The 19,051-nt window shown below is 39.2% G+C and overlaps 1 protein-coding gene across 11 annotated transcripts in view; it reads right to left on the reverse strand.

The window, feature by feature from the left end:
• LOC116400010 (protocadherin-15-like) overlaps nt 1-19,051 on the reverse strand; it is a 188,174-nt gene that overhangs the window by 85,233 nt on the left and 83,890 nt on the right. For all 11 annotated transcript variants that reach the window (XM_031877626.1, XM_031877682.1, XM_031877658.1 and 8 more), the window contains 7 exons: nt 11,473-11,633; nt 9,067-9,222; nt 7,810-7,929; nt 7,572-7,682; nt 5,454-5,624; nt 1,717-1,825; nt 1,450-1,562 (listed from right to left, as the gene is read on the reverse strand). In XM_031877626.1, coding sequence (XP_031733486.1) covers nt 1,450-1,562; nt 1,717-1,825; nt 5,454-5,624; nt 7,572-7,682; nt 7,810-7,929; nt 9,067-9,222; nt 11,473-11,633 — 941 coding nt within the window. The remainder of the gene's footprint in view (nt 1-1,449; nt 1,563-1,716; nt 1,826-5,453; nt 5,625-7,571; nt 7,683-7,809; nt 7,930-9,066; nt 9,223-11,472; nt 11,634-19,051) is intronic.

Below are 19,051 nucleotides of genomic sequence, written 5' to 3' on the forward strand. Positions count from 1 at the left end.
GAGTGGTACTAAAGAACACCCACACTGCACTGACCTAAAGATCCAATCTGCTCACACAAACACCGGAGGAAAAAGTGGTGTCATTGACGGACAAAGTGTGTGCGCTTGGCTGTTCTCGGCTCTTTTTCTCGACATTGACACAAACATTTTTGTCTGAGAGAGAAAAGACGGGATGTAGGTCTACATTGTTCCCTGGTGATTCGGCTCTTTAGCGGTGTCCCTATATCAGGGAGGCAGCGCTAAATGACCTGCGCTCCACCGATTCAACACAGAAACCTGGAGGAGATTCACTGCTTCTAAAAGTCAGTTTATTAGCCTTGATTCCTGTCCTGACTCCATCATTCTGAGAGTGTCATACTGGATCTCTTTTTTTCTCTCTTTCTCAATCTGCCTTTGTCACCTGTCTTCATTTCATCCCAGTCATTCTGACTCTGTCAGGTCTGACCTTTAAAGAACAAGAGATGTGTTTTCTTAAATATGCTTGAGATGCTGCAGCTCATTCCATCAATGTTTTTTTTTTTTTTTTTACGTCCTAAAGCATTAGCTATGTGCACCACATACTGTGCTGCATCAGAGCACTCTCAAGATACCAAAGTCTAATTCTCACTTCCCTGCCCCTTGGAGTCCTTGAGTAACGATTCCGCCCCATCTTTATGACTGAGGTAGATAAGGCTCCTACATTGCCTCCTCCACACACATCTCTCCATCTATCTTGGTGTTTTCCTGCTCCCCCTTTGAACTGTCTCCATTCCCCTAGCTATGCACAATCCTCCCGAAGACATGCAAAATGCCTCTCATATGATCAATCGCCCTTCGCCTTCTTCCGCTTGTGGAAATCAGCTCTTCCTCTCATCTCTTTGCTCCCCAGCTATTCCGGTAAACAGCAGGTTACACAGCGCTCAGAGGTGTCTAGAGGTTAGTGATGGCTGGATGGAAAGTTCATCTGCACTGCTGCAACGAGGCAATCCCTGACTCTGCTCTAAATTAGGGTTCAGGAAAGTGCAGCAGGTCATCCTCCTGCTAAGTCCATAAATCATAACATCTTTTTCCCAATCTCCAAAGCAGCTCAAGATAAGGTTAATGGCCTTCAGGACTGAGATTATCTGGAGAGGGCACATGCTTAAGTTTTCGAGATATAAATTAAACTTGATGTGGCACAAGCATTATACAGAATTAAGGTGTTTCATAAAACTTTGCTTACCTAATGCAGAGGCAGCAGGAGTACCAATATTTTACCTTGGGCTGAACCCTGATGAAGACAATCAAGCTCCATCTGGTTCAGTAAATGCAGGGTTCATTCATATTTTGGCCAATGGATTTCCATGACTTTAAACTGACTTTTTTATTTTTTATTTTAGCTATTCCTATCTATGCTTGAATAGTATAGGTGATGTCCCTGTGACCTTTGACAAAATAAAACTAGCACTGGTTCAGAATTTGAATGTTTACCTTGATGATGAGAGTGAACCTTTGATACAAATCCCTGCTGATAGGCTGCAGGACACGCAGCTCTGCAGTGGTTCTATTCAGGGAGAAATACTCTGGATATGTGACTGGATGACCTGCAATAAAGAATAGAAATATTCACAGTTTTGGATTCAGTGCACTTTATGATAACATCAAGAACAGCCCGAATGAACATCCCAAAGTCAAGTCACAGCTTCCCGACTGAGCCAAAGAACATCAAATGTGTAAAATCAATCAAGATGAACCTACCAACCAGGATGTAGTAAAGAATTATAGGTCTGTCGGATGGAGGCTGTATGTTTCTGTCCATGTCCACGGCCCGGATTGCAGGGGTGACATTCAGTGGGTTCAGTTTGCTCTGCAACAAGAGGAGGGGGAGTCAGTCAACAACACAGCAAGACAATCAGATGCAAACCTGTTTATTTTCTGTTGCCTGTGAAGTTGTAGCCCGCAGTTGCACAGATATTGTCTCCTATGAGAGCATGATTATGCAGAGACAGACGTTTCAGTGCGTTATGAAACGGAAAATTCCACTTGGATGGGATATCATCAGCCCTGGAAAACATATTGTGTGGGCTATATATCAATATTTTAGCTGCTGTATAATCTTATCTGATGTGTTGTATATCCCTTGCAACCGTGCTCCTCCGGATGAAAACAGCTCTTTAGAGAAGCTTCCCTGGACTCTCTTCCTGGCCCATTAAACTGTTTTCTGCTTTTGAAGGGGATGAGAGGAGCTGCTGCAATTGGCTATCTTTGAAGAATGAATTTTATGACTTTTAAAAGAAACAAAGAGAATATTTCTGATAGAGATGCACTTATACCGATGCTGATATTTCAAATAGCTGAATCGGGTAGAGGTGACAATGGGCTGATTGCTGGTATCAGATATCATTAATTTAATAAATAACATTTCAGTTAATTTATACCGATGTATTTACTTGTTGTAGTTTGTTTTACAAAGTTAAAAAAAGCAATGTTTAATCAAGCCTGATGTTGCCGTACACATAGCCGATACCCAAAGCTCAGGTATCGGTACTGAAATAGTTGGATCGGTGTCCCTTCTTTCTGATATCCAATTAAAGAACCAAATTCTGGATGTTGGCCAGTAAACATGTTTAGCACACTAGCCAATTATAAGGATATTTAATTAATAAGCCAGTGCTATAAGATATATTTCTCATATGCATACTTTTAAAATGCATAATAGAGTTGCACATTGAGGGTAATCTGTTGTGGTGCTGCAGGCTACTTTTCTGCTCATGCATACTCAGACGTCATAGCACTAATTGCCCAGCTCTGCCTCTCCACTTTTGCACCAACATATGGCTAAGTGGGAATATGTTTAGCACATCACATTTAAGAATACCTCTCCTGATGCAAAATGCCTCAATATGGCCGATACAGTATGCGCGAGTATGCTAAGAGGCCTGCGCTAAACTTCCTTAGCATAGACAGGCACATGGCTAACAGCTCTTTGGCAGGAAGAATCCCTCCCTGAGGGGGCACATTTATATCCCTCAGCTCTGGAGTAATCCTTACACCCCTCCCTAACCAGCCCTCTCGCTTTTACAATGTCTGGAGGTGCGCTAAATCAAATCCCTCTAGCTCTGCACAATGATGATTAGCTATAATACCCTCCTCCAGCAGTCATTATCAAGGGGACTCCAGAGCCCACATTATATCCCCCCAGGGCAAAAAAATAAATATAGATCAACTTAATAATGCCTGTCTAGCCATAGTGATTAATTACAATACACTCATCAATTATGAGACGACAAATCTCCCCGTGGACAGATATGTTAGCATAATGGTTACACTGCAGAATAGAGGAAAACAACTGATGAAAAACTGCAAAGCTATGAAATTAAACACTGTTTAAGGAAAGCAAAAAAAGACTCATGTTATGAAACAGACTTAAGAAACTCTAAATGTAAAGAGGAGACATCCTATTGAGAGTAATACAACAGTATACATACATTAAAGGGATGTAATATCAGTGTAACATCAGGTTTTATAGGCATGAAGCTTGGGCAGGATGAAACCATGCAGTGTTTCCAGGGGAAAAGCAGGAAGACAGGGAAAAAGGGCAACATTTTCTCACACTAATGAAAAAGCTTTGGTTTGTGCACCCGGTGCTCCCAGGTCCTGCATACTTAGCAGTCTGCAAACCTTTTATCATAAATTATACATTACATGGGCAAACTCTGAATGGAAAGTCTGGACAAACAACTGTGACGCACTGTGGCAGCTCCCCTTCTCTCTCTGTGGGACGCAATCTACAACCTTTCATTTTCTCAACCAATCCAAATAGCTTCTGTTGTGTCATGATTGCAGGCTTCTGTGCTAGTTAATCTCTCTCTGTCTCAGTTCAAATCTATATGTTCGACACATGTCAACCCACACACTTAACCCAATGCTTGATGCAGTCTTTTCCCAATACTGCTTCAGAGCAGAATTATCAGCGTTGTGTATCCTATAGTTTCATCATAATTCAGTTTGTGGAGCTAATCAAACTATAAATTAGTTTGTCAAGCTCCAATTAACAAAAAGAACAAAATAACTTGGCACTTATTTGTAAATCAAGCAATTCTACGTATTCGGAAAATGCTCTGACGTCACAATAATTCACATTAACAACACATGCTCAGTTTGTGGTTAATGTGAAAGTGTTATTTTATAGTTATAGTAATTATTTTCTCTGTTTCAAGCAGTATACAATACTGTAACGACTGCAACAAACTCGCAAACTTTCCTGCTTTGAAGACACTGCAATGCCAACCTCAATCCCCTACAGTGCAGTAAATCCAATCAAGTCCAATCCAGACTTCTCCAGTCCAATCCAATTCAAGACAGTTCAATCCAGTCCACTTGTCTAATGTGGTCTAGACTGCTGATGACAACTGTGTAATACAGTTAAAAAAAAAACCAGAACAAGCGAGTAAGTAGACTTTTAGTTGAGCTTGTTTGTTAACTACTGTTCCCAAGTTAGGGCTGGGCGATATGTAGAAAATCTAATTTCACAATTTATTTGACCAAATACCTCGTTGCGATATTGGGACGATATTATAGGGTTGACCATTGGTGCTTTCACAAAATATGTGATGTGAAAATAATGAAGAAGTGTGTTAAGTTCAGAAAGTACACCACTTTACTGTAATGCAGCCTTTAAAACCAGAAATACACAACACTTTTTTTGCCATTTTACGAAATCCAAAATCTATGACGACATCTAGAATAGTATATGGATATAATATCGCTGTATTGCCCAGCCCTAATTAAAGATCCAGAATAAACTGTCAAACTCTTCACTTATATAAGAAGTCCTTGAGGTGCTCTGAATAATGGAAAGTCTACACGTCTGTAGTTCCATGGCAGCTGATCAGACTCCATCTTCTGATGAAGACAATGTGATATGATAGAAACCTCCAGAACAGTGCTCAGATGACCTTGATGTGAGATTGTTTTAACTCTAGTTCAGTTAATATCAGTTCAGTAATACATAGAAATACACAGTATATATAGAATTCTATAGACATAGATATAGATATACATATCATTTCTATTGGTGCACCACCTCAGACTCTTTATCTCATCTCCCTCTCTATTTGTCTTGCTTCTGTGAATTCCAGCAGTGTTATGGCTGTCATCCCAGGTCAACTCAGCCTTCAGCTCTAATTGCTGGTCCAACAGACCAGAAAATGCCCCTGGAATAACCATGCTGAGACACAACAGCAAATGTTACTCTGCCTACATGTGAGGAGGCAAAGACAAGGTGTAAGCGGACAATTAGGCTTCTTAACATGCTGGCATAGTTGAACATTTGTAGTACAAATGTATCACAAATCTGAATCTATGTGGCACACGCAGGATGACTGGAGATGAAAATATAAATATGCACATACCAATAACAGGAGGAATTCTGTTAAAATGACCTTGTGGAACAGCAGCGTGTTCACAGTTGCCCGTCTGCATGGTTCTCTTACCGGTTCAGTGAATTCAGGGATAGCAACACGGTAGGTGAGGGGGTTGCAGTCACGGGTGTTGTTCACCAAAACGCAGGGCAGGAACATGGGGCCCAGGTCGTCTCCGTCCAGAACGTCCACAGTCAGAGTTGTGGTAGCAGTTCGTCTGTTGGGTGGGTATGGAGCGCGGTCCTGGAAGATGAAGAAAACGCTTTCAATTTCAAACTTCAAACTCCCAGACGATTTGTTGATTCGTGCACCGTAAACACACACTGCTTGAGCTCTAATCAATATCACATTTTAAAACCATGACAGATCTCTGCAGCTGTTCTTGAGCATATATTATAGTTGTTTGCCGTTGTGGAAGCTCACAGTCATGCATTCATTGTTTTTCTTCCTCATTTGTCTGGCTTCAGGAAAGGGTACTGGAACACATTTTCTTATGCTTTAAGTAGAACATGATTGAAAGATTTTCTGCAGTATAAAAAAAGAATAATTTTTGAATGTGCTGTTTTGACAGCAGACCATCATCACTTCTAAATAACCCATTTGTTATCTCAATGCAATTAGGAAAACTTGTTTAAACAAGACAATTTGAAAAATAGGTCGTAGGAGCGTTTTGAAATAAAACACTTAAACAAATGGCTTTTTTTTTACTACAATATAAATTATTTGTTAAAGCATCATGTTAAATGTCAGAAGTTAGCTGCCTGATTTGCTTAATGTTTTGCAACATAATAAATGCATATGTTTTTAAATGTAAGCGATATTATGATGCAAAAATTAAACATCAGACCACTTCAAACCAGATAGAACAGTACGACTCTATATTCTACTTAAACTCATTCTTATGAAGTAATTATTGCCAATAAAACACATCTTTTCAGCAGCTATCATTAAAGATCGCCCACTGTTGTACTGCTGCTTCCCAGAGTTGTGCCCTGAGAAGTGAGCAGCACGGCACATCAAAGATCTGCACTGTTAGTGTAATTGAACTCTTGACACAAGCAGCACAGAGTTCTAGTAAATACCATGTCTTCTTTCTTTCTCTACTCTGATGTCCTCTTGCAAGAGAAAATAAAAATCTCCCTGGAGGACCTCTTGCCAGAGTAAAGGAATGAGTCTTTTGCTCCCTCATGCAGGAAATGGAGAGAATAGAAGATTGGTTAACTGCTAAATGCTTATCTGTCCTGCAGTGCTTCCTTTTTATCGTATTGGGTGTAATATTCGACCACTGCTTGTTAAGGTAAATGATTATGTTATCAGTGACTGGGAAGTGATTATAATGATGTGACATGATAACTGTTGCTTTTGTTTTTTTGTGAAGAAAGGTTCTGTATATTGAGACTCACAGCTTTCAATCAATAAGGTTCTGAAACATCCAACACTGTTGATATAGAAACAGGGAACCCTTAAATCCCAGCCTGGGTGTTTGTCTAATTGAAGTCAAATGCTTGGCCAGTGGCTTTGCGGTAGCTCTTGGTCAACAGACATTTACTGCCTAGTGTCTTAGGGTGAGGACTAGAAAAAGAGAATAAAAGTGCCTTCATTATAACTCGTACTGACATGTTTACTTGTTTTACAGACATGTTGCCCCGTGAGAGTGGAAAGGAAAATTCCCTCCCTCAAGTAACATCCATAATTATGCATCCATAATTAATTCTGATTTGCAAAGTTGCTCTGGAAAATACATACTACCAACAGTTATCATAGAATGTCTCAAAGACAGCTTCAATCATTTTTAATGAAAGAAAAACAAGTAAGTAGTATTGAAAGCATTGAGGGTTCAATAGTCTCTGCTTTAATCACCGACCGTGAGCGATCTCTGAATTTGTGCTAGTTAAATGACGTCATGTTATTAACGTCCTCTCTCTAGACCTAGAAAGATCTGAAATATGGTGGAAACACTCTCTTACTCTCTTAGGCCAAAAGAAAGAGGACCTTAAGTGATTCAATTCCTCGCTTCAAATGTGAATACAGCCGCTGCTACTGAAGAAAAAGGGAATCTTGATATATTTGTGTATTTGCAAGTGAGTTCTTTACCTCACAAAAAAAACGTATACAATCAGAGTCTATTTATAATTTGTTGACATTGAGCACTTACTGGACTTATCACCAGATTAATCAAAAGCCACTTACATTAGCTTGGACCAAAACCAGGTAGCGAGTTCTCTCCTCATAGTTTAGCCTCTCTGCCAGAATAATGTGTCCTGAAAGGGTGTTTGCAACACTCACTGTACTGTTTGATGCCTGAAAGAAAAAGAGAGTTGATATGATTAGACAGGAGGAAAGGTGGATGTGAGCAATAAGTCATGACTCTTGAAGAAATTTACAATGGTGTAGAGGGTGTTTATCATGGCGTGACTCGTCCATATACCGGGTCATTGGGGTTGTAAAGGATGCCATATTCTATATGTCCATTGGGCCCATCGTCAATGTCCGTAGCTCCATTATTTCCTGAGAAGCCAGTGAAAATGGTCGTTCCAACTGGTGTGAGCTACAGGAAAATATGAGATTGAAAGAAAAGTCAACTGCTCAAACATTCCCCTGTGAGTACAACATCTACTTACAGCAGGGAGCCTGCCATGCATATAGCTATTACTGTTGCCACCCAAGCCCATTAGTACACAAAAAGAAAAAAAATATCTAAAAGAGGAAATGTTGCAGTCAGCAGCAGTCTGAAGACTTACGTGCTGACAGAATAACAAAAAGTAAGTATGAGAACCACAGCTTTTCCCCAGAGCCCTCAGCTCTGGTCCACAGGACCAGGCAGCAAGCAGGAGCGCTTGTTCAGGGGAGAAGTTGACAGCAATGTAGAATGACTCACTATACTGCTGGGGCAGCTGCATACGGCTAGGATAACACACTGTGACAGGAACCTCTAACATGCAATGTACACAAAGTGTAAACAATGGAACTCAGCAGGGAATTATCTCCTAATCTCAAAACACATGAGCTGTAAATTCAGAAGATTTGATGAATTGCAGGTTTGTTCCGCAGGCAAAAGGTTATCACGCCTGGTGTTGAGAAGAAGTATGTAAATGAATGCAGAGCGAGCAGCAACAACATTCTTTCAATGCTTTCCTGACTGGCCAGTTAGCATGGATCTCTACGTACTGTAGAGACTGTTATGTCTGACAGGGGAGTAGGACCTGGTTCGTACAGCCACATTGAACAGAATTGTTGTAAAAGATGAAGATATTATTTCTGTATCAAAAATGAAACATAATAATGTGTAGTCAACAAGAACCTAGCTAATAAATAGCTGCAGGCAGTAGGATAGTCCCGTTCCTCAATAACATTGAGTCAACAACTTAATTTGACTCTTCAGGACCATGTTGATGATCATCAGTGTGATTTGAATAATTCAGACTCTGGTGACCCCACTGGTAGGATAAAAACAAACAGATTCTGTGGCAAACAGCGATGTATGCCACTTTGTCCTCATTTGTGGATCTGACTCGGGGAAACCGAGATGAATAGGATGAAAATAGCTCACAGGCTGCACCAATTTTCACTGGAATCGTCTAATTATTCACATGAAACAAAACTGGTCCAATCAACATTAAAGTTCTGCACAGAGTGTCTTGATTTACAAATCCCACAGAGACAACAACAGGAGTTGCTCCCTTACCTCGTTTACGGCAACATAGTAGCGTGGCTGCTGAAAGCGAGGGGTGTTGTCATTCATGTCCCTCACAACAATCCGTACCTCGTGGAAAATGACAGTACCAACCAGCTCATTGGTGCACTGGACCTGAACCACGATGGTGGTGATGTAGTTGGGTGGCTGAGAGAGAGAGAGAGAGAGAGAAAGAAAGACACTTCATTCTCTGGAAGAATCACACTGAACGTTGTTATATGTGAACAACATGTGTACTTTCTCGGAGATAATCAAATGAGAGCCGCTGCACTGACCTCCACTGGTTTAAAATACTCCAAGTAAACAAGCTACCTAACCAGTACAGCAAACAAACAAGACATACAAATGATAATCAAAGCTATAAGACAGAGGGGAGAGAGGTTTCTGGGGGGAAAAAAGTCTGTTTTCCAGCATCCACCAGTGTTTTTTACTAAATCAATTTACTTGAATCAATGTGTTTTTTTTGGTGAGCTGTATTCTGACATTGAATCCATCCTGACTGATTCTACTTCAGTCTGGATGAATTGGTGCAATTATATTGGTGTAAACAAACCACAGCTATTGTTTTTTTTAATTATTATTTTACTGTGCAGCCTTATATCGCTTTTTTAAATAAATAATGTAGTAAATTATTCAAATGTCTGATCAAGCAGAGCTGCCGGCCTTGTGCAATGTTCTGTTTAAAAAGTATATTGGACAGCGACAGCTTGTCTCACCGCCACCACTGCCTGTCACCTGGATTTAGAAACAGTAATGGTGAAGCCTGGTCAGCTTCTTCCTCCCCCTCTCTCCTTCTCACTTGCAAAGGTTTGATTCCCATGCACTCCTCCCCTGTTGTCATTTCTCCCGTTAAATGGCCATATTTCTAAGATATTCCCATTAGCAGCTTCAAGTATAGCTCCATCCCCCATAGTCCATACAACCTAAGCACACACTTCAAAAACAGCTTCTTTCCCACGGCAGTCACAGCACTTAACACCCAGTGAACCCCACACCTCACATCCTATACTCTACCATTTTAACTGATCTGTATTCACTGCAGGTTTACTGGGTACCCTGCAGAACTGAACTGAACACATTACATACAGACACAATGTCTGGATTTATTCCTTCACTTACTATATTTAGCACTAGGGGTTAATTATCAATCTAGGCTGAACCAATGCAAAATTGATGCTACATTACATCTACAATGTTTTCTCTTTGTAGCTAAGCAACAGTAAAAAACATCATGAGCTACAATTAGTTATTCAAATGAAGGTAATGGTAAAGATTAAACGATTATAAGCAAGATCAATTGCCTTATCGTATTGATCACTTTGTCATGACTGCTAATATCAGTCAAATTTGCAAAAACCTTATTTTGGCCATCTCACATGCCATGTTTGATTTATCCCCTTCCTTATCTGTTTGTAAGCATGAAAGATGAAACACAACCACAAAAAAGGAGGCAACATAACAAAATGAAAGAAGCATCCTGCTGTGTTGCACTTGTGAGAAACGTGGATATGCTAGCTGGAGCACCCTGATAGCAACCGGGATTGTATGGAAAGTTAACATCTTATCCAGGTCACTGATCATTCTCTGTCATGTGTGCAGGTAGTAGTTAGTCAGTAAAAACAAAAAAATATGATCAGGGTTTAAAATACCAGAAAGCCATTTGAGAAATTTAGGGGGAGCTTTAAAATATTGTAATTGTTCGTACCACTTCCTGTATAAATATGTATTTCCTGTATAGATTCCTGAAATAAATAATAATAGTAAAGTACGTTTCAAAGTGCATGGACACGCACAACAATTTGTGTCTAATTAACAAAATGCTGTCTATTCCTGCTGTGGCCATCCACTCAATGCACTCAACGCACTCAACGCACGTTATGCACGTTATGCACGTTCTGCACCGTACTTTCTAGTGGAAATCTTCCGACTCATTGGTTGCTTTTCTTCGTTGTATTATGAGCACAAGAAGATACAACATTTTTAGAACCTCTTTTAAACTTTTTGTCACCGCTACTGTAAAAAGACCACATCACCCTAAACAGCCAATTAAAACCTCTGAATATGCTTTGTTTTTTCATCATGTGGATGGCCTCCCACTGGCCTCAGAAATTATAATAATGTTGACGAATTAGTACATTTAAACGGCCCTGGTAAAAATAAGTATGACGAAACTGACTCACCTATGATTAACATTAAACGGATACCGTGTGTACACAACACTGAATCATTACCATGAGACCAGTGATTAATAGCTTGTGTGAAATACTGTTCCGCACAACAAGCTCACATGTATTCATAAATGAAGGAAAATAGATTTACTTAAAAACACAGAGACACAAGGGTGACTTTATTTCCCCTGATTTCCATACACATCACCATCCTTAGTCCTGTACTCACGTCTCTGTCCAGAATGCGCCCGGTGCTGTTGAGGTAGAGCCTCTGTCGTGCTGGTTCCAGTATCACCCAGTAGTAATAGTTGTCAAGCAACGTCAGTGAGATGGTTCTGCCTGGGTCTTGGGCTCGGCCATTTATCTGCATGTTTTCCACCAAAACGGTACCTGTGAAGGCAGAGTAGTCTTTACTTAATAAACAGCCCTCTTGTTGATGGAACAATAAATATGTTTTCCAAAAACCCATGTTTGGCACTGAAAAAATGTTTTGTTGTTAAAAAAGAATACTAAAAAAGCAAATGCACTGGAGGATAAAGGTCATATTAGTTACAAACAATCAGCTGAAATGAAAAGAAATGAAAAACAAAGAACACGAATAAATAATACTCCCATGAAGCTTACTGGAATAACGGTTTTATAATATCTAAAACAGTAGAATAGTTTTTCTCTGTGGTATAGGTTTTTTACCTTGTATAGCGTTTCTGAAAAAAACAACTAACATTACTATTTTTATCTACTCCTGCATTGACCACTCAACAGCCCTAAAAGAAAAGAGGAAATAATGCCTCAGATATATGTGGACTATTCCACATGCAGGTAAATCTCTAAAGTCGATAATTATCATCCTTGAGGGCTCCAACACTTTCTGGTTTATACTCCACAGCTTTCAAACTGACTGATTTAAACTTTGCCACATCAGCCCTCTGGGATAAGTCTCCCAAAGCCTGTTAAATCTGAGGATTGTTTTATTCATTAGTGGCTAAATTGGTTGATTTATGAAATAACTGGTGGTTCATTAAATCAAGAAAAAGCCAGCAGGAGCAGTGATAAGGTGTTTCCATTGAGATCAGTGGCGCAAAATGGAATTCAAATACATACTTAAGTAAAAGTACACCTTGCTGAAAAAGTGAAAAGCAAAAGACTCTTATTACAAAACTACTGTTTCAAAAGTTTTAGGAAAAGTAATTAGAAAGCTGCCTGCATACTACAAAAACTATGAAAAGTAATAAATTAGTGCTATGTCACACTGTTTATTGGGGTATTGTAGCAAATACAGGTACAGCCCATTATTCTGGTCTAATCTTTCTTATTCTATCTTTCTGAAGCAATTTACAGTTACCTCACACATACATGCTGACTTGAAAAATAACTGATTAATTTCTGTAACAAATCGTATCAGTATCGTTTTGGTATGTTATCCGTCCATCCAGAGAGTTTTAAAAATACATGAGACAGATCATGTAGGAGATTCAGGTGAATATATTGTACAAAACTCAGCGCCGGTGCTTTGGGCCAAAGTGAAGGATGTTTCAATTAATGGCAACAACAGAATAAACAATTCACATGATCAAACACAGAGTAACACAAGTATATTTAGGTTACACATATTCATTTACTCATGCTGTGTAGGAAAATCATCCATGTCATTCAGATATAAGAGAATGTTAATTTAAATTTCACTGTCTAATCAAATATAAAGCTTTCAGTCATTAGGAGTTATAGCACCATGACAGGCTGAACCGTGTGAGCAAAATCACCGAGTTATACAGAGTTCTTATTCATGTTTTGTTTTTTCTTGAATTACCTTAATTCATCCCTTTTACATGCACACATATTTCACATGTAATCAACAATATGCCTAAAGTGAGCTGGTGACAACTCGAGTATATATATATACACAGTATATATATATATATATATATATATTGAATACTGTGGAAACTAAAAGTACCTGACATGCCAGCTGTAAAACCTAAGAGGGTGGTGATGTTTTAATGTGTTTTTTTTTAATTACTGCCCATAACATCTTGAATTTCATCCTTTCATGAAGCAGGTTCATCGCTCAGGCTCTCTGGAAGGAGCGCAGACGGAAGTGTGATAGAAGCTTGTGCCTTGTAATTATAATACCCACTCCTGCATTTTTTTATGCTACTATTAATGAGCGTGCTCCCCGTTTGCAGCAGTCAGGGTTTGATGCATTTGTGTGTTGTAATCACAAAGACCTATAATTATCTGTCTTACTTGTGCTAAACCCCGTCTGAAAAATGTATCTACTAAGAATTTAATTTAAAAGTCAAAAGACCCCCCTGTTGCTTGTTCATTAATCTAAAACACAGCTTTTCATAAATATATCTGCCTCAGTAACTTGAGTGGTGAGCTACATCTTTTTGAAACTCTCGGGTCGTAAATTACACCACTAATAATATTACAAGGAAGGGCGGAGTGAGCCTTCTTTCTTTCTCAAGTTATTTGAACTTCAGCTTTTTTTTGCGTTGACAGTCAATACTCCCACTGTTCTGGGCATTTCCTCTCTCAATCTCACACAGCAAAGTTGTTGTCCTCATCAGTCATTAGGATGCCAGAGTCTGTCAGACCTTGACAAACAAGTGCTACCCTGAGTTACACCGTGCTGAATATGTCCTTAATTTCTAAATAAATAAAATCTCTCTCTTTAGCAGCCTGTGATTCAGTCAGGCTCATCTCCGGTCAGAGGAGCCTCTGATCTGGCCTTCACAGTGGACGAACCCCACAGAGACAACAGAGAGGGCTTACTTTTATCCCGAATATCAATAACGTTGGCATCCGCAGATGATGGCACCAGATAAGTGTGGAGGTTTGTTTCTGATAGGGCTCCAGGTTTAGTATGAAAAAAAGCTGTATTGGTTTTAGTATGAATTCCTGTTTGAAATATGCTTTGAGTTTAATCCAAGATCTTAATTCATAAAAGGTTGAGGGTGCCACAATGAAGCAAACCAAAAGACATAATGGAGCGCATTGGTAGCCAAATGTTTACGGTGCACGCCATATACAATGTCCGGGCTCGATTCTGGCCATGATCTTTAATGCATGTAATACCCCTCTATCGCTCCCCTCATTTACAGTCTGCCTCTATACTGTCATCTGTCTCATGAAGAAAAAAGGAAATACGTGGGTATGATAGGGTAATAACAAGCAGTTAACTCATAACTACGTAAGTAAAGTTCAATGATATAATTGTTTCAAAAGGCGAGAAAACAGTTAGTGAAACTATATTTTCAGCATTTAATCATTCCTTTAAATGAACCTTCATTTAAAGGAATGATGAGCACCTGTGTAGGTGGTATGTGAAAATAGATGCAATGCGAACCAAACTCTCTTAAAAAGCTGCAGGATATACATATATCAACAACAATTTCAGTTATAGCTCATTAAGTAGGAAAGCTCTCCTTAACAGGAGTTTAATGGTTCACTGTTGCCATTGTCTTTTTTTGAATGCACCATTTGAACCTCTGCTGGAAAGGTTTGCACTTGGTCCCAGTGACTTTTGGACCCATCTCAAGTATCTTTTTTTGTTGGCAAAAGTTCTGGAGGAAATTATAGATCAACTGCCAGCTTTTATTAATGAGAACCCAGTCTGAAGGTTTCAGTCTGGTTTTTAAAGCTTATCACAGAGCTCAAACTGCCTTCCTCAAGACAAGAAATGAATGATTATGAAACAATAAGAGAAATCCTTTTCAAGTTTTCTACATCATGCAATGTTTGATACAGTTGATATAGTTTAGCAGACTTAGCTAGCACTGGGTGGCCATTGTCAACACAGTACTGTTCTTTAACTCTCTGGCGGAACGTTTTGTGTAGGTCATTTCAGAACATCTCTGAGGGGACCCTCATTTCTTCATGGCATGTTTTCAAACTGCCTCTTCCACATCTAATTCACACTCATAATATCTATTAAGTGGATTCCTCCCCAAAACAAGCCTGGCAACTTCCTTTGTAATGTCCCATTTGGATTATTGTAATTCCCCTCCTTCTGGATATGGTAATAAGTATCTTTCTGGCACTAAAATGAGAGCATATTTCCCTATCCTGGCGTCACTTCACTTGCTACTTAATTTTAGAAGTGATTTTAACATCTTACTGATTACTTTTAAAGCCCATTGGGGGACTCCATATGCGACAGCTTGCTGACTGAGATCCTGTGAAGTTTGTATTTTGGATGTTCAAAAGTCTAAAGACCAAAAGGAGATCAGCCTTTGCAATTCAGGTACCGAGACTCTGGAAAGAGTTAATTAGGAGCTCATGGCCCATTTACCTGATAATGAACAATCTTAGAGTGCAATAACTTTTCTACTGACATTACATTTTCACAGGCATTTGATCAAACAACACTTCAAAGCGAATGCTTACGCAGTCAGAGATTACAACTTTTTACATTGCATGCTAATAAAATACTTCTGTGTTCATTAGCATTCACATCATAGGATAAAAGTTAATAAGATATGTAAATAGGAAATAAATGCAGGAATTAAGGTTATCAAGGGATGAGAAAACGGTATGTGAATTTTATTTTTATTTATTTTTTTATCTGCTCCGTCTACAACTTCATGTGAAGTGTTTTTGTAGATGTGTATATCCTTCCCCCTCCAAAGACAATAAGTACAATATAGAGGGTGCATTACTCAGTCAATTTAGAAAAACATCCAGTAGCCTCCACCCCTTCCCATCACAGTCTTGTGCAAGCATGACTGTGGGGCCTCTGCGGCGCATAATTGCTGTCTGAGCAGTGATGCCTGACATGAGGAAGACGAGGAAGAGGAGGATGATCTAACTCCTCCAACTGAGACATTTCCAAACTGAACACGTCTGTGCACTCACAATGTGTGGAGTGGTCAACCAGCAACTATGGAGCAATTATGGAAAGTGTGAAATCACACTTACAATGCAGGGTATTCGCTTCAGAAAACTCGCACAGAAGTGTTTAACTTTCTCACTCAGGCACAAACTCATGCACATTCAGTACAAACACGAGCACAGCTGTCAAGGAGCCCACTGTGCAGCATGCCCTGCCATGAGTGAAATAAGTGCATTGCAGCCATCACCAAATGAGGGGGGATGTAATATCAGTGCCATCTCAGCACTCCAAATGCTTAATTGCTTTTGATATAATTTGACATGAAAAACATCTGTCTGTTTATGCATGTCTGCCAAAGTAAACCAGCGTCAAGAAGACAAAGGGGAAAAAAAGCTGCAGCTGTTTTATTCAGTAAACACAGATCCCAAATGGTGTTGCAGCAATCTCTTCCTCCAGGGAATTATGAAGATGGATATGAATGATTTTTTATTTCCTCCCATATTGAGTGAGTTGCATGTCATACGTACGTGCATGCTGAGGTTATATCGGGCCTTGAGCATAATTTTGTCAATACAGGGCAGAAAATGAACACCCTGCTATTCATGAAAATTGGGTTAATTTCAGCCTGAGTGAAACCATCCACTTTTTCTCATCACTTTGGCTGACAGCTAATTTGCCTCTGTGGATTGCCCAAAAACCGCCCAAATACAAATATAATTTCCTGACTGCAAATTGATAATTGAAAATAACTACGGTACAAAAAGCGTAGCGATGTCAAACTTACTGATAAAACTCTCTCCCTAATCTCAGCTTTAAACCACACACTCTCTTTGAGCAGAATATGCATTGTTTACATTTAAGGAGCATTATGACTGAGAGAGATCTTAAACCACTTCACACATACAAAATAGAAACCCCTATACAATTGATCTAATGTTTACATGTTCAACATCTTAGTTTAGCGAGTTAGCATGCTCATATTTGCTAATTAGCACTGAACATAAAATGACAGATGAGGATGGGTGTGTCAGTACATTTGCAGGTATTTGGTCATAAACCACAGTATTGGACAAATCAAAACTTTGACCTGATGATGGTACAACATGAATAGTCAGGGGATCATAAATGTGATCAATCAACAACCTACAAAAGGCCTTTTTCACAGCAACTATTTTGAAATGTCATTGTAGGATAAACACAGGTGAATTAATACCATTTATTATTACCCTGTTACATGAAGGAAACATGGCTGCAGTGAAAAGGGTATTTTGCCATCCATAGCGCCACATAACAAGCATGGCTATTAATGGCTGTTCAAAACTTGCATACAGCACATCTAGTTGTTAATTGTCAGACTCTCTCCGTACTCCAAATTTAGGAAGCGGTGTTGGAAGATGTTCTACTACTAACACAACTCTGATTTATTCTGGGGATAACCAGATTACATAGTCAAGTCAAGTGCATCAAGTGAGTGCAGAGAAGAGCTCAATGTAATCACTAATAGTATGACAGATGGGATATGATGCAGCTACACCATTCAGTGTTGTAAGCTTTGAGAAGAACTTGACAATCAGATCTATCTTGCATCAGCAGCAAGTACAGGAAGGCCATTGTGTCTTTGAAAGTTTTTGAGCTGTAACATTCTGTAGAGGCTGGAAACTTCAGATACATCATTCACCCAAGCTGGAAAAAGGGCTATTAAAGTAATCAAGCAGAGATGACAGATACTTTTCCAATCCAAAATAACTGAGAAACACACGGACATAAACACACTTCTTTTTATCTGCATTCAGCACCAGGAACTTTACTGTCTGCAGACAGTACATCCTCTCTTAATGTTGCACAATCTTAAGTATGAATTGTGGAACCTCTTTGGCTGCTGGCCAATTGTGGCTCCTGCTTCCTGTTCCCACACTGATCGGTGTCTCAAGCTCTCCGTGGTGATAAGTTGTACCTATTTTTAAGGCTGGTTGGTTTAAGTGAAACAAGTATATTTAGTGTCGATAAATGAAGATGACAGAAAGTCAGTTGTTCCTTTTCTTGCTTGATAAATAAGCCTGAGATGTTAATTTTACTTGTTCTATGACATGTATAGACTGTAGGTTTGTTATAACGCGTTAGTTTGTTTTAATAATTGCTGCCTACATCAACTGCTCGAGTTGAAGATCAAACAACTTCCCACACCTGCAAATGAATAAATAAATAATTCAATTTCAAAGCCTAATATGAATCACTTGACAAAAATGAGGATGTTTTAATCACTAGCCTCAACTTTCATTAAAATCAAAATAGATCTCTTGCTGTGTGGTAACAGATCTTACACTGCAGTCAAAATAAACTAATGCGCAAACAAATGTGACACATTATTGTTTCATTCAGTCTGATCCACATGTGCCACATAGTCAGGATGATTTCATATCTCTTGTGTAATAACAATAATCCTTTTGAATGTAAGCCAAAGAAGCAAACTGGTCCTGCAGATTAGATTTGACAGTACAACTTGCATAAAATCATAATAATGAACGGCTTTGTTTTGTAGGCCAGATTACGGTGTGGTGAGAACGGTCCAAGCAGCCAGTCATAGGAGTAAATGGAAGAAATACACTGAAGAATAGACAGTCACATAACAGTATGCCTCACACCATCACAGAGGCCAGTATGTTAAATGTTCTACATCCATTTACATAAGAATCAAGGCTTTCCAAGAGATAAACATGGTTGCTTTGTTGCAGGAGATTGTGTGGAGAAAGGAAAGATGGACAACACAATCGTAATGATGATGCTGAAAGGTGCATTAAGCCATCAGCACTGTTTCTAAATTGAAAGCATTAAAATAGATAGTAAGGCTGTTGTTGCTTTGTCGGCTGAAGAACAACACCAGAGGTATAGCCTATTTTGCCTATATTATTGTAAGGAGGAGAATGAAGTTTTAGGACTATAGCAATAAACATCTGTGTGTCGCATAATTGTCACT

Source organism: Anarrhichthys ocellatus, unplaced genomic scaffold (genome assembly GCF_004355925.1).
Source record: "Anarrhichthys ocellatus isolate YVR2014 unplaced genomic scaffold, GSC_Weel_1.0 scaffold3, whole genome shotgun sequence".
In the NCBI taxonomy this organism is placed as follows: Eukaryota; Metazoa; Chordata; class Actinopteri; order Perciformes; family Anarhichadidae; genus Anarrhichthys; species Anarrhichthys ocellatus.